The following is a 15381-nucleotide window of genomic DNA, read 5'->3' on the forward strand; positions in this document are numbered from 1 at the left end:
AGAAGAAATTTTTCCATTTAAAACCATCCAGGAAAGCCAAATAAGCTTGAAATGAAATTTGTCTTTCATTGGATAGTGATTTTTATTTTTCTTAAGATTCATTTTTTCCAACCTGAGAAGAATGAAAGAATTACACGAATAAAGTTTTAACCATTTCAAAATTAAAAATCAGAATCCATTGAAAAGTATTGTAAAATTGCAGGCTATGCTTGCTGGAGCTTTCAATAATTTCGTGACATATCTTTGCGAAGGTTATATAAATCAACAAACTCATTGGCTATGCAAAGCAGTTAATTACGATTTTTTTATTTTCACCCTACGGTTAAATAGCTTTCAAATTAGCAAACCAAAACATTAGAATTTAAATTTTTATTTTGAATTTTTTGTACGACATCGAATATCATTTCTGAGGTACTAGTAAGGATTGGGTCTTGTTAACATGAAATATATTGTAAAAACCAAAAAATTATTTCAAAAATCAAAAAAATATGTTTTTTTAAATTTTAGTACACCTCTGGTGTATTTGAATGAAAATTTTCATTTCTCGCCCAAATCAAAACACGTTGGGCTAGTTCAGGGCTAATTTTTTGGTCCTGAATTTTCCAAAAAAATTATAGCTTTTTTGGCAGTAAAAACAACTAAACAAAGTTTTTGGAGGTATATAAATAAATAAATTTGAAATTTCCACACAAATCTTGCAGCGGACCTATGCACAACAATGGGGCAAGAGGAGATTGAGTGGATCAATTGTTGCACGATCCGATATTTTCTCTGGTTGTGTATGGATCGTATTTTTTTTCCAAAATCATGGTGTAAAAATTGTCTAACAAACGTTTCGCAAAGAAAACCGATACGAAAAATGTTTTGTTCTGACGTAAAACCTTATTTGCCGTAGAAGAAATCTAAAGTATGTGTTTAATAATTAGCACAAAAATCGCGAAAAAAACAAGAAAAATTAAAACTTTCGTTCGATGCACATTTAACAGGAGAAAATATCGTAAAAAGCCTCAATTCTGCTGAAATATTGCCAAATTTAAGTTATTCCGTGCAACAATGGGTGAGGGGACAACGATTGGCAAATCACCCTAATAATATTGAGTTAACTGCAACAAAAATTAGCTTGCAGCTCTGTAAAACTATAAATATTTTAGCATTGAACCTGATGATTAGTTTTGCATTGAACTTATTCGTTGTTAATTCAAATCTACGTTGTTTCGTGATTTGTGAAAATGTGAATTACGACCTCATCGCCCCCTGAGCCCTTTCAACGCCTGCAAATTCCAAAATTGAGCTAATCGCCCCCTGGAACCTCTCAAGCCCAAGAGGGCAATAGGGATCACTTTGAAACCCACTGATCTAGAGGATCAAGACAGATTTCAAAGCATATTACCCTTAGAATTATTTACCAAAAATGAAATTTTATGACGTGAAGTTTCTATTAAATTCAGTGTTTCAGATTGGTCTCGTCACGTCCCTAAACGTAATATTTGAATGATCCCTTATAATAATTGAGGCCCTTGGATCCAAAGGGGTTTAAGTGCATGAAAGTTGATTTCGAGAGAACACGCTTTAAAGTTGTTGTGTTTGTCCATTTTCCATATATATTTTGAAAATTTGTATTATGCCCGGAAACATAAAAGTATGTAAATAAAATTCAAAAAAATTGAAAAAATCACCAAATATAGTTTGAAATATGAAGACATGTTTGGCATCATTAACTCAACATCGACCATTTTGTCACTTATACCCCTTTGGCTCTGAGGGCCTCAATTGATAAAAAAAAAAGTAAATCTATAGATTCGTTATCAATAATTTTGCCAAATTTGCAAAAATTATTACTTAATCCAAAAAAATGTATAACTTAAAAAAATATGTAAAAAAATCTCCTTTTCCATTTATTTTTTTGTGATTTAAATTATCATTACTGGCGATTTTGAGAATTTTGTGATTCGAGAACGGATAAAAATCATTTGTGAGCGGTACAAACGCGTGGAATGTGTCTTAAGATTATCACATTTTTATACCAGAAATATATGTATAGAAACCAAATAAATAGGTGCAGCTTCTTAGCCACATCCCGAACGAAGGCGATCGAGTTTCGGTTGAAGGCTCCAACTACGCGGTTATGATTTTTGATGTTGTACGGAATACTTTTTCCTTCACTTCTGGGCTTCCGATCCGTGATCAATCATTCCTCGAACCGCTTAATCACTCGCGACACCGTGGGATTCGCGATTCCCAACGTTTTAGCGGTGGAACGAATGATTGCGCAAGATTTTATCACGCACGAACTAAGCTCTTCCGACTCCATCTTCGCGAGTTTTGATCATTTTGAACTTTAAAACTTGCAGGATGTAAACAATGTACTATAAACAAAATCCACCTAAATTTTCATTAAGTTCTATCCAACGGTTAAAAAGTTAGAGCAATTTCATAGTGTGGCAATTTCACCGTGGACACCCTTTAGTTTGAACCAAATGAGCAGAAATTTGGCATGGGTCCTTCTGGAAGGCCAAAGATGTCAGCCTTAACTTATGTTGTTGTATGACTAGTATGTTGAAGTTTTACAAAATGTCTAATACAGTTTGATGACACTTTGATCTATCTTAAGATAAAAATCGTTGCAATTATGGATCTTCGACATTATGTCAACTCAGGGAGCTAAAGATTTATTACGCCGTATAACTTAAGTGCATGCGGCTACCATATGTACCTATGTATGTCGCTAGAAGTAGCCAGTCTCACGCACTCGACAGCATAATAACATCTCTACGCGCCAATTGAAAAGCCATAAATGTCAAGCGACTTTTATGTAAGCCTTGTATGCTCCATCATTTCGATTGATCACTGCAAGTCACTGAGCTCGTAACCAGTACATATGTAGCTACGCAGAGTATCTCTCTTAAGAATCCATTAGACATACCTAGATAATAGTTTTATTTATTCAAAACTTCGTTTCACTCTAAGTAAATTTTATCACAATCCGGTCTTGATGTGGTAAATCACCAATAACCGAGTACCCTGCCGCTGACAAAATCGATTTCAAACTATTTTACATACGGATGTCATTAGTATCAATGTCGCGTGAAGGCTTCGACCAGTCTTGAACTACCTGATGAAGTGTAATTTAGGTCTTTTCGGTCGATTGGTTTCGAATTCGATCGATTTTTATGATGAACGCTGGTAGAAGCGTTTATCGGTTATAGAACCGTAGGAAACTGATCACTTGAAACAAGACATCAAAACAAAAGAAATTTAAACTACAACCTACAAATAAGCCTAGAATATAATCAAAATATATTATACTAAAAATCAGTTAAACAACAGTTCAAAGTAAATTTAGTCAAAATGTAGTCTTACACAAGGCCCATGATAGTAAACAGCTAGAGTTTCCAGCCTAATTCGGAGTAATTATCAGTGGCCATCTCCTTGTAAAGATGTACAGGTTTGATCGAACTTAACTCATTCACTTGTTGCACTGCGATTCGATCATAACCGCATAACCGTTTTCATTCATGGATTTGTTAGATGATGTACAAGGTAGACACTAATGGTTAATAGTTGCAACATAAGGAAGCCCAAGAGTTTCTTCTCGGTAACACTTTATAATTGCTCCAAATTTCATTCAATTTAAGTTCACAACTTTGAACGACAACTTTTATCAAGTTCAGAGCATTTTTGTTATTTTGAAATAATAGGTATTGGTAAACATAGAACTTTAAGATTACTAATCTATTTTATCACTTTTTATTTAATGTCTGGGTAGTCGGGCTATTCCGGGTGATTTAAAAAAAATCTTCTGGGACCATCAATGAATTTTTGGTATCTTTAAATTTGCATCATTACTTTTTTGATGGACGCACTCAGAAACCCCAGACAAAAATACTCCCTGATCAGACCTTGATTGTCAATTTGACAATTTAACGCTTAAAACCGCTATATCTCTTTTGTTTTTCATCCGATTTCTACAAAATGTATAGTTTTGGAAACCTCGTAACGTAACTCAAATATGTTTTTCAAACAATATTCAGCTCAGCTCAGCAAGTTTAAATTAAGCTTTAGAAAATCTGAGAAATAGCAAATAGATTAAAATTTTAAAAAAAGATACCTTTGAAAATATGTCAAAAATTCCGTGTTTTGTATTTTGTCAACTTTTCAATTTTTTTTTTCAAAATTTAACTAGTGTTACTCTAACAATTTTGACGGTTCATTGATAAGAATGTAGTTTTTCACAACTTTTTTATATTTTTTGTGGCTATGATCTTAAAAAATATCCTTATTTTCAACGTATAGCTTCTCATTTCAGCTTTCTTTGACACTTAATGTTTTTTTTTTTTTGTTACATTTCGTAGCTTATCTACAGTCTTTTTTCCGAAGTATGTTTTTTTCGGTTTTTTTTTCTAAGGCATTGTATAACGGAAAACTGAAGTGTTGTAGATGAATATTGTCTGAGAAAGTTCATATGCATTACAGCAATAGTAGTTACCTTTTAAACTTAGGCTTGGCCTGGATAATAATATGATTTATTCCTAACCTCTCTGATTTCTCGAAATGCTTCCTACTGATTAAGTTGTCTGTTTTGCCAATAAAGAGAATGTACTCTTTTTAAAGCACGTTGAAAATTTTATTACAATTTACTTTTTATGGCAAATAGTGTTATGAAAGGATAGAGGAAAAATAAGAGCTCGTTTTTTGCATAGGAGTGTCTTAAATCTATGCAAACGAAATGAGCTATTTCCGATTTTTGGCATTTTAGGATCAAAGTAGGTCCTAGGTCCAGTTAAGCTCTAGGAGCACTAACCCTACATTGTCCGATAAACATTATTTCACGAACAGTGTTGCAATATAGTTTTCAAACCAATGTAAAGATTGTAAGTGATTTCATTAAGAAACCCCTTCGTACTCACACAGATGTCGTACTAGTCGTAAAATGTCGACATGTATCGTTCGATTTTAAAATTTTTTCATGGCAATCAAAAATTTTGAGAATCTATCTTAAGATGTGAGAAACTATGTTATTATCTTTTTTTAAACTGTGACCCAAAGATGGGTCTTGACTCAAACATTCAGTCAGCGAAACTTTTTTTTTTTTTTTTTGTAGAGAAATGAATCCAACTTAGATGAAATTTCAGGGACTAGATAAGGGAAAATTGATGTTGAAAAACATGCGAAAAAAAATTCGCCTTGTCTCCCGGTGAGACTTGAACCCACATCTTGCGCCTCTCCGGGGCCCATGTATTAACATTCTACTACAGGAGACCAACCTGGCGTATGAATATTATACTGGTTGAGTGTCGATTTTCCCTTATCTAGTCCCTGAAATTTCATCTAAGTTGGATTCATTTCTCTACAAAAAAAAAAAAAAAAAAAAAAAAAGTTTCGCTGACTGAATGTTTGAGTCAAGACCCATCTTTGGGTCACAGTTTAAAAATAGAAAATAAGGCGGTGCCAAACACCGAATTTGGTTGGATATCCAAATACGGCAAACGCATCATTTCTCATCATAACTGACAACCCGTGCAGTATATGAGAAGGCAATGCAAATCTTGCCGTGCCTAAAATATCCAAATTTGAGTCCAACTACCGTAAGATGAAAAGATGGGAATAGAAATAGACCAAGAAAAATGATTATGATCACATGGGAGAACTGTTCCCTTCATTCCGATAGACATCGACACTCAACCAGTATAATATTCATACGCCAGGTTGGTCTCCTGTAGTAGAATGTTAATACATGGGCCCCGGAGAGGCGCAAGATGTGGGTTCAAGTCTCACCGGGAGACAAGGCGAATTTTTTTCCGCATGTTTTTCAACATCAATTTTCCCTTATCTAGTCCCTGAAATTTCATCTAAGTTGGATTCATTTCTCTACAAAAAAAAAAAAAATATGTTATTATCATTTTGTGATCATTAGATTATATTTTGATAACGTTGTATTAAATTGAAAATAAAATAAGTCACATGTTATGACTCGCCAAAGTTTTAGCACTAGAGTCAGGACATTTAAGTTTGACTAGCTGACCCAGTGTAAAATTGCTGTACCTTGTAAAACTGATGGAAAATTTAATAATGTTCTAAATTTTGATTTGTAAGTGCATTTTTTTTATTTAAATTTCAACATAATTGTAGGGGTGAGATGAAGAATATACAGAAAATAAATCAAACTTAATTAGGAATAAAATAAATAATAGTTATATTCGGCAACACTGAGGATAAATACAATAAAATAAATTTCTAAGACAACATTTGCTATTTGGCAACACTTGACAAACAAACAAAACAAAGTCAGTCATTGATCTACTCTTGAGAGCTATGGACGGGTTCAAGTGAATCTCTGAATTTAGATTCGTAAAATCACGACAATAATTAAATATCAACTTCTTGAAATGGAAGCAGAAACGTAAGTTACAACTATACAAAGAAAATTAAATCTAATTTTTTTAATTAATTTAGTGCTGATCTTAAAAGCTGATCTAAACGCCCAAAGTTTTTTTTTAATTGGACAATATGCAAACGGATTTTAAAAAAATGAAGAGGTATTTGATTTAAGATTTTCCCGCCAGAAAAGCTATATTTGAAATTCACATAACTTTGTTATTTTTCATCAGATATTATAACATAGCACATCAAAACGCATTGAATGTCAATAGCATTTCGAATTAAATATTTTAATAAAATTAGTAGTGAAAATCTATGTGAAAAATCAATGATAAGCTTCGAAAACTGTTAAATAGCACCGTCAGAAAAAATGAGAATTATTTTAAAATCGGGTGAAAATCGGAAGACACCCTGCGCAAATTGTCATATCATATTTCAATTTTCATATTTTTTCGTGATATTTAAAGTAAAATTTCGTTGCTTCGCTCTAAAATTCCTAAAATGCTAAACTTTGACAAACAAATTGTTTAAATGTGTTTTGATATTCACTATAACTTCGTGCTAAATTTTACGGAAGTTTTTTTTATAAACATCATATTATTCTCTCCGTGAAACCTTAAAAAACCAATCGAAATTCGAACTATTGCCATGCACCAATTGTGGGGCTCTCAGTGCTTTTAGAATAATCTCAATTAATGCGAATCAAGTATGAGCTAATTAAACGAAGGGAAATCATCGCAATACGCAAGCTGTTATTCAAAAGTACTGTTCATGTGTCAAATATTGAAAAATGAAAACAAAATATTTAGATTTTTCTTCGACTTTTGTTTCGATATAAATTTTGATCATCTCAAAGTTGTACAGAAACCATCAAAAACCCCAACTCTTAAATAAAATTAAGATTGGAATGTGATCATTCTGGAAAAAGCTTTGTGGGCCAGAAAAAGACAGCCGCGGGCTCGCGCCACCCATTCCATAAAGTCTTCTCCTGTATCCAAATATCTGCACATGCCAAATTTAGTTCCATTAGCTCGATCATTTCTCCAGATGTACAAAAGATTGTGGAAGATCAATGAAAAGTGCGAAGGGCCTTAAAACATCTTGGGAACATTTCTTTCACCCAAATAAACTTGCACGCAAAATTTGATTGCTTTCGGTGGATAAATTATCGCGTTATCAAAAAAAAAATGTATGGGTGCCCCCTTCCCTCTTCATATATTCCCAATGAAAGTATAGAAGGGTCTCAAACAATCATAGCTCATACCATACCTTTTCCTATATCCAAATATTCTTCCATGCAAAATTTGGTTCGATTTACTCCACTAATTCTAAAGTTGTTTAACAATCTGTATTGGAGTCCCTCTTACCCCTTTCAATCTTCCCACTAGAAGAAGGGAGGTCTAATACCATTCTAGAAATGTTTGATCTTCTCAATTACCATGCTTAATGCATGCTTAATTTGGTTTCATTTCATTAGTTCTCGAGTAGTTCAAACATGTTTGTTTAGTTAGGGGTGCCAGGGAAGGGTCCCAAACTATTATAGAAACCCTCCCCTACCTAAAAAGCAAAAAAAAATAGAAAACGAACGATATTTATTTCTACTCCGACGTTCCCGACGTTTCCGAAAAGAAATAGAAACGAACGATATTTATTTCTACTCCGACGTTCCGGTGTCGTTTAACAACTTAACAAAATAAAAATAGTGTTTGTTGGTTTAATTAATGTTATGTTGTACTCACAAAATGGTCGTTGTTTCTGTGCTTTATGTGAAAGCGTACTACATATTTTTGACGGATTTTTGACGTTTCTTTATGTAGTAGTGTTCTGAGCATATTACAAGAGCACAAGAGTGATAAAATACCGAAAACAACGCAAAAAGATTCGATACAAATACCGCCTGAATGTTGATTTTTAAAACAGTGAGAACTGAAATTATAATTATGTGTTAGACGCCTTTTTTAGTTTAAATGGAAATTTGAATTAATAGTATAATCCATTCACAGTGAAACTAAACCTAAACGCAAAATCCGGATAGTACGCTTTCCTATAAAGCACAGAAACAACGACCATTTTGTAAATACAACATAACACTAATTAAACCAACAAACACTATTTTTAAGTTGTAAAACACATTATAACACTTGTAGAATTCCTGAGGATGGTGTTAAACGACACCGAAACATCGGAGTAAATATCGTTCGTTTCTAAAAAAATGTGACTGATTTGGCGGAAAAATTAACATTAAAATATACAGTCGACACTTTATATTTTGATTTATTGAACTTTGTTTGAAAAATTTAACAAAATATGATTGGAAGATTTTTTTTATCACTTCAAAATGTTTCCCTCATGAAAAATTGTATTAAAATTTTTATTTCAATATATCAATCGTTAGAGTATAATATGAAGCTCATAATGTCATATTTTCACAGCAATAGTAAACTCTTAATTTTTTTTTATGAAATAGTTTACCAAAATATATGTTATGGGTTCAGTTGATCCCTAGAGTCCAAAAAGATATATTTTTCTTCTGAATGGACCGTTATCACAAAATAACTAATATTTGTTCAAAAACTGATAATCATCCCGAATTACCCGATGAAAAGGACTAAAAAAAACTATTTTAATCTAACTAACAGAAAATCGCGCCTTTAAGTACGCAATTACTTTAAAGTAGCAGACAAACTTTTAGAATTCTGAATTAGAAAACTGTGAAACGAGATCTAATACGGCCAAAACAATCAACGGACGTTTTAGCTTTGAATTTTGCTTGATTTTTGACAAGGGTTAGGGCACCTTGAATAAAGAGTCAAGTCCTCAGGAAAATGCTTCCAGTTCATCTATGGGTTCGTGTATCGTTCTAACTTTTGACGCATATAAACTTGAAATTATACACTGTCAGAAAACGTAAAAGGCGGCGAGTTGCCTTTTTTCCCAAAAAGATATGAAGAAAATAAAAAAAAAAGGGATCAAGTATCCCCATTCTCCTCTATGGATAACCTAAACCTTATTATCGAAGTTATTTGAATTCATGTTTCCTAGAGCATTTACAGGAGTAAGGACTGCAAGGTGAAATAAGGCGTGGCAATCTGACTGACATTTTGCATTTCATTTACCATCAAGTTACTGTCATAAGCCCAATAAGGCGATCACCTAAAGTGCTTACGACTTTTATGGCATAATTGCATACGAATGTTGAGAAAATATCAAGAACATGCATTTTTTGGGAATATATATATGGCTATTTGAGGAACCTTGTGTAACTTTCATTCTCACATTCGAGAAAATTCGGTACCAATTCCCTTTGGAACCTTTGTTCAGCGAAATTCGAACTTTGGAGGCATGCGTTTAAGTAGATATGGAACTTTTGGTAGTTTGGGTAATCATTAAATTTAAAAGATGTCAAACGAGTGTTTTTGGGTGAGATTCAGCTTGGAAAATTTCATGTACCTATGTGATGTGAGATATCTCGTTTTTTCGCTTGTCCACTTAGAAGCATACCGTCAACTGGGGCAACATGCATCAATTTTCAACTTCAATGGCTTCTAAAAAACTTATGTTCACAGTTAATCCTACCCCTTATGCATCAAAAGTTTTAAGAATGATGGGACATCAAATTGGCGTAGTTAGAAAAAATATTGGTTTCTTTAGTTCTTTTCAACTTTCGAAAAACATGCGATTTTCACCCTCCTTAGAAAATGGGGTAACTTGCACCAAACTTTGTTTTTAATGAAAAATGTTTTAAACACTTATGAAAATTTATAGTTTTTAAAATATTTGCGATGCTTTATAGACCATTACGCATGACAACACCAATTGCAGTAATTTTTTGATCTGTAAAAACTAATTTTTTTTTCTGAAAATAAGGATGCTGCATACATTTAGGGGTTAAATAATACTACGAAAAATTCTAAAAGCTGAAATCATAAAAATAAATATTTGGATGAATGAAATTTCAATATTTACAAACGCGTGATGACATTTATATTCCGGAATGGAAACGAGATTTACAAGGTGTTTCTTCGATTTGCATTTTGTTGCATTTTACCCCAGACACCTAACTGAATTATAAAAGTATTTACTTAAAAAATTGGATGATTGTTCGAAAAATATTTTTACACCAACAGTGTTTGTATAGCATGAGAAAACCAGTAAAAAGTTTGTAGGTAGTATTATCAAGCCAATCCGTCATACTGGGTAAAGTTTTTTACGGCATCAAAAAATGTTATAATTTGTACAATTATTGCCTGATTTTTCAACAATAAAAATAAAAAGTAAAAATAAAAAACTTTAAAAAACTAGCTTAAGATGCGAGAAATTATTTCATCATCATTTTGTAATCATTAAAAGATAACTTTATTACAATACAGTAAATTAAAAATTGATTCAATGTGGTGTTGTATAAATGTTGTATCTAACCCCGCTGTTGCATGATGCCCCGTTTGGCGGTACCTCAAAAATTATGAATCTTATAATGAAACTTAATTCTTAGAATTTTTAAGAACACTTTCCGTAACTGATACGTACCTTTTAAATTTATAGATTTTTGTCTTGTTGTTTCTGAGATTTAGAATGACGAATCTTGGCTTAGATTTCTTCGCGGTCCTTAATGTGTTAATATTAGTTTTCAAATAATATACTTTAGTGATATAAAATATAAGTATTAAGAAGTAAAATTGTAATTAATAACATTTTCGAAAAGAGTTCATAATTTCAGCATAAAGCAAATCCAAATGCATTTGTGAATTATTCAGAAAGAAGAGTGTCGACCTCATGGTACAAACGTTGTTATTCCAATAGGCATTTTATTCTATTTAAAAGCTAATATTTTTATTTAAATATCGAGAAATATAAACTGAAACAAATAAGAAGCTACATCAACACCTACCCGTCAACCCATGATTCTAACCACCTTTTTCTCTCCATTTTCAGAAAAGCGAACCTGGCTATACCGGAAGCTGAACACGGGTGGAATCAACCGGGACGATCCGGACAACCCGATCGACAACAAGGAGCACGTGCTGATGAAGTTCTTCCGGGATCGGGTGGCGAGCGTGCTGAACAAGGGCTGGGTCAAGGCGTTGATCATTTTGGTGTTTGCCGCTTATTTGGGTGGGGCTTGCTATGGGCTGACGAATATCAAGGAGGGTTTGGAACGGAGGAAATTGTCCAAGGCGGATTCGTATTCGGTGAAATTTTTCGACCTGGAAGACGACTATTATCGGGAGTTTCCTTACCGGATACAGGTGATCGTTACCGGGGATTTGAACTATTCGGATCCCAATACACAGGCACAGATTGAAGATCTGATGCAATCGCTGGAGAATACATCGTACATTACTTCACCGCTGTACAGTGAATCCTGGCTGCGATCGTTCATCTCGTACGTGGATCGGAATAATGATTATTTGAATCTTACGCTGGATAGCGAACAGGCGTTCATCGATGCTTTGAAGGAGGTAAGTTTAAAAGGTTTAATGGTTTTAATGAGGGTGTAGTATAATTGTTTTTTTTTTCGTTTTTTAGATTTGGCTGTTCCCGGCTAATCCGTTCTCGCTGGATGTGAAGTTTAGCGCAGATGGTAAACGCATCGAAGCGTCACGTTTTATGATCCAAGCGGTCAATATTACCGATACGAATCACGAGAAGGTTATGGTGAAGGATCTTAGGCAGATATGCAAGGAATCGCCGCTGAATGCGACCGTTTTCCATCCGTATTTCGTGTTCTTCGACCAGTTTGAGTTGGTTCGGCCGACTTCGATTCAATCGATGGTGGTGGGTGCGCTGATAATGATGTTGATATCGTTCATCTTTATACCGAACTTCCTGTGCTCGTTGTGGGTGGCGTTTTCGATCGTGAGCATTGAGCTGGGCGTGGCAGGATACATGAGCTTGTGGGATGTGAATCTGGATTCGATTTCGATGATCAATTTGATCATGTGTATTGGATTTTCGGTGGACTTTACGGCGCACATTTGTTACACTTATATGTCCAGTAAGGCGAAACATCCGGATCAGAGGGTGCGGGAAGCGCTGTATAGCTTAGGAATGCCGATCGTGCAAGGAAGTCTCAGTACGATATTGGGAGTTGTTGCTTTGCTGTTGGCTGATAGCTATATTTTCTTGGTGTTCTTCAAAATGGTGTTTTTGGTTATCTTCTTTGGTGCTATGCATGGACTGTTCCTTCTGCCGGTGTTGCTATCGTTGTTTGGACCTGGATCGTGTAGCTCGTATTCGGAAGATGATTTGAAAATGTCTCCGGTGGAGAAAACTTACCCACATCCGTATTGCATTTCGCATCCGCAACTTGCTTTAACGGGAGCTTTCGGTAGTAAAACGTTTCTGGGAGCACCCTATAAGGCGTATGGAGATGAGAAAGATCTAGGTCTAGGAACATCCGGAGAAGACTCGAGTGAAAGTTCAAGCAGCAAATCACAGCGTAGACAACAGATTGAAGATGAGAACACTAGGAGACGCTATGAGGAAGGATGGAGACGATCTTCACACAACCTGACAGGTCAAAGTCAGTTCCAACCGGTGCTGGATTTGTACGGACAAGATAACCTATGGGCCAAACCCGTTCCGAAGCCTCCGATGAAAGTTGGCAATGCACGATACGGTTACGACGATATGCTAAACCTAGCTCAAGGACAGATTGCAGCAAAGAAGAAGTTTGAGCTCGAAAGTGAACGCGATCGACGAAAACCGGACGAGCTTCGTAATCGGAACAAACCACGCTACGAAGACAACCGAACGTTCGAGAATGACGAAGCTCTCGATGAAGAATACGCTCACACGAACCGGTACTACATCTACGATACGAGTCACGTGAAGCGTCTATCGAACGATAGCAATAACAGCGGAAGTGACAGCAACAACAGCGCTAATCAACGTCGCAAATACTCGGACGAAAGCGACAAAGACAAGCAGCGACGATTCAGTGACGAACGAAGGCCACGAAAGTATTCCCCACCGGAGGGAATCTACAAGCAGAACCCAAATCGTTCGTCCTCGCAGCACAATCTGTACTACCCTCGACAACCTCCGCAGCGAACTTCGTCCCAGAGCAGTCTCCACCAGCTGAGGCACATGGGCGATATGAGATTTCCCTGAGGATCTCTCTCTCCGTGGAGATGAGTCCTCAACACCTCGAAAACCGTCTGTGCCCATGTGGCTCCCCCTTTCCACTGACTGGGATGCGGGTCGTCTGATGATAATGCACCCCTAGGCGTTTAAGTAGGAAATTTAAAGATTCTTCCCCCCTTAATCTTATAAGTGAAACCCTGTAGAGATTAAACCTTTTCCTAGTGGGGTGATCTAGTTTTTTGAGTACATAGGTGTTTGCGAAACCACCTTGTTGTCGCAATGATGAAGTAGGCAAGCGTTAAGCTAAGGAAATAAGTATGAGTTGGACCAACCAACAGATCCAACTCCCTGTAAGCTTCCTAATAGATATACCACAATCGAGTCTTGTTCTAACAATAATGTTTCAGTCGCACAAAGCCTTTTGAGAAGTTTGGCATTCAAAAGGTTAACCGATTGTCTTCTGGTTGAGTTCAAGCTTGTTCCATTTTGGAAAAAAAAAATCAAGAATAAGACATTTTGAAAGATAAAAACCTCTCCTGGAACTTCGAGAACGCTGCAAAATATATTTAAATAAAATACTTCGCGTTGGATTAACACAATCAGGCCAACAATCTCCCCAATTTGCTCAAACGTTTTTCAGGTTTACAAGTGCTAAATACTAAATAGGCTTACCCATTTTCAAACAAACTTCTATCGGATTTGGTTTAAACTACTAAAATCACTTGCTCACCAACTCTTTTTTTATGTAGAAAAATTAACGTTCAATTTACCATTTGCCAAATGAAGCACCCAAGAAAGGACTATCACATACCTAAAGACATATTTGCTAAACTGCTTCGCTTGAAAGGAAAATTAATCGTAATCTTGAGGTTAAAAGCGTAATGTTGTATTATATTGATAGGTACTGAATAACTGATGAGCGAATGAAAGTGTTTGAATGAGTGTGAATGCTAGTTTTGTCTTATTAAAGTAAATAAATTTAAGAAAATAATTATGAATCAACAAGCGATCGTGTGCCCCCTCATTTAACTTAATCAAACGAAACCGACATCGATCAGAAACAGGAAAAAAACCGATCAAACAACTGAACGAGTGTTTGCGTGTGTGTTATTTAATTTAATTATTGAGCTTAGTAAACTAATTGTAGCTGTAAGTATGTTAAAAAAACAAAAAAGTGTTATTTAGATAATCCTAAAGACAACCAACAGTTGAAACCGACGGGAATCTGGAGATTTATCCCCCTATTGGACCTTCCTTCGATTTTTTCGCGTTGTACGATAAGAACAAACATTTTTTCAGGTAGCGGAACTGATATATACTAGTAAACAAATATTTACTGTCGGATTTAAAATAAAGAACAAAATAACAAGCATATCTATTCCTACACTTTTGTAACTACACACATTTTACAGGAATTGTTTTCTTTTTTTTTTGTAACGATATTCATACATCTCTTCATATAATTGAATGGATACCTCCGGCGGGTTAGTAATCTCAACATGGACTCAGCAGACTCGAATGCAAAGTCTCCCCGGGATAAACTCTTTCGACCTTTTGCGATAGATAGCCTGTCTTTTGGGTGGGTATTTGTATAATATTTAAAAAAAAAAGAAACAATAACATCGAAACGTGTTAATTTAAAACTGAGGCCAATATATTTTGTATAAAAAATCGTGATTTTGTTTTTTTTTGTCTTTCCATAAGATGTATCCGAAATTCATGATAGCTCAGATCATCCCAATTACCAGATTTTTCACAGTATCGGATCTTATTTCAATGGTTCGATGATTGTTGGAATGAGACCCTAGAATAGATCAGTGTTATAGTTGCCTTAAAAGCTGTGAAAAAATTGAGCACAGTTGGCCAAATTCATGGCATTAAAGGTGGCTCCAGAGAAATGTCTCAGGAGCCACCACT

The 15381-nt window shown here is 35.0% G+C and overlaps 1 protein-coding gene across 1 annotated transcript in view; it reads left to right on the top strand.

Annotated features, from left to right (window-relative positions):
* LOC129749407 (patched domain-containing protein 3) overlaps positions 1-15134 on the top strand; it is a 167665-nt gene extending 152531 nt beyond the window's left edge. The window contains exons 7-8 of the mRNA XM_055744379.1: positions 11311-11837; positions 11905-15134. Of these exons, the coding sequence (XP_055600354.1) occupies positions 11311-11837; positions 11905-13491 (2114 nt within the window). The 3' untranslated portion in view covers positions 13492-15134. The remainder of the gene's footprint in view (positions 1-11310; positions 11838-11904) is intronic.
* Positions 15135-15381: the final 247 nt, after the last annotated feature.

Source organism: Uranotaenia lowii, chromosome 2 (assembly GCF_029784155.1).
Source record: "Uranotaenia lowii strain MFRU-FL chromosome 2, ASM2978415v1, whole genome shotgun sequence".
Lineage (NCBI taxonomy): Eukaryota > Metazoa > Arthropoda > Insecta > Diptera > Culicidae > Uranotaenia > Uranotaenia lowii.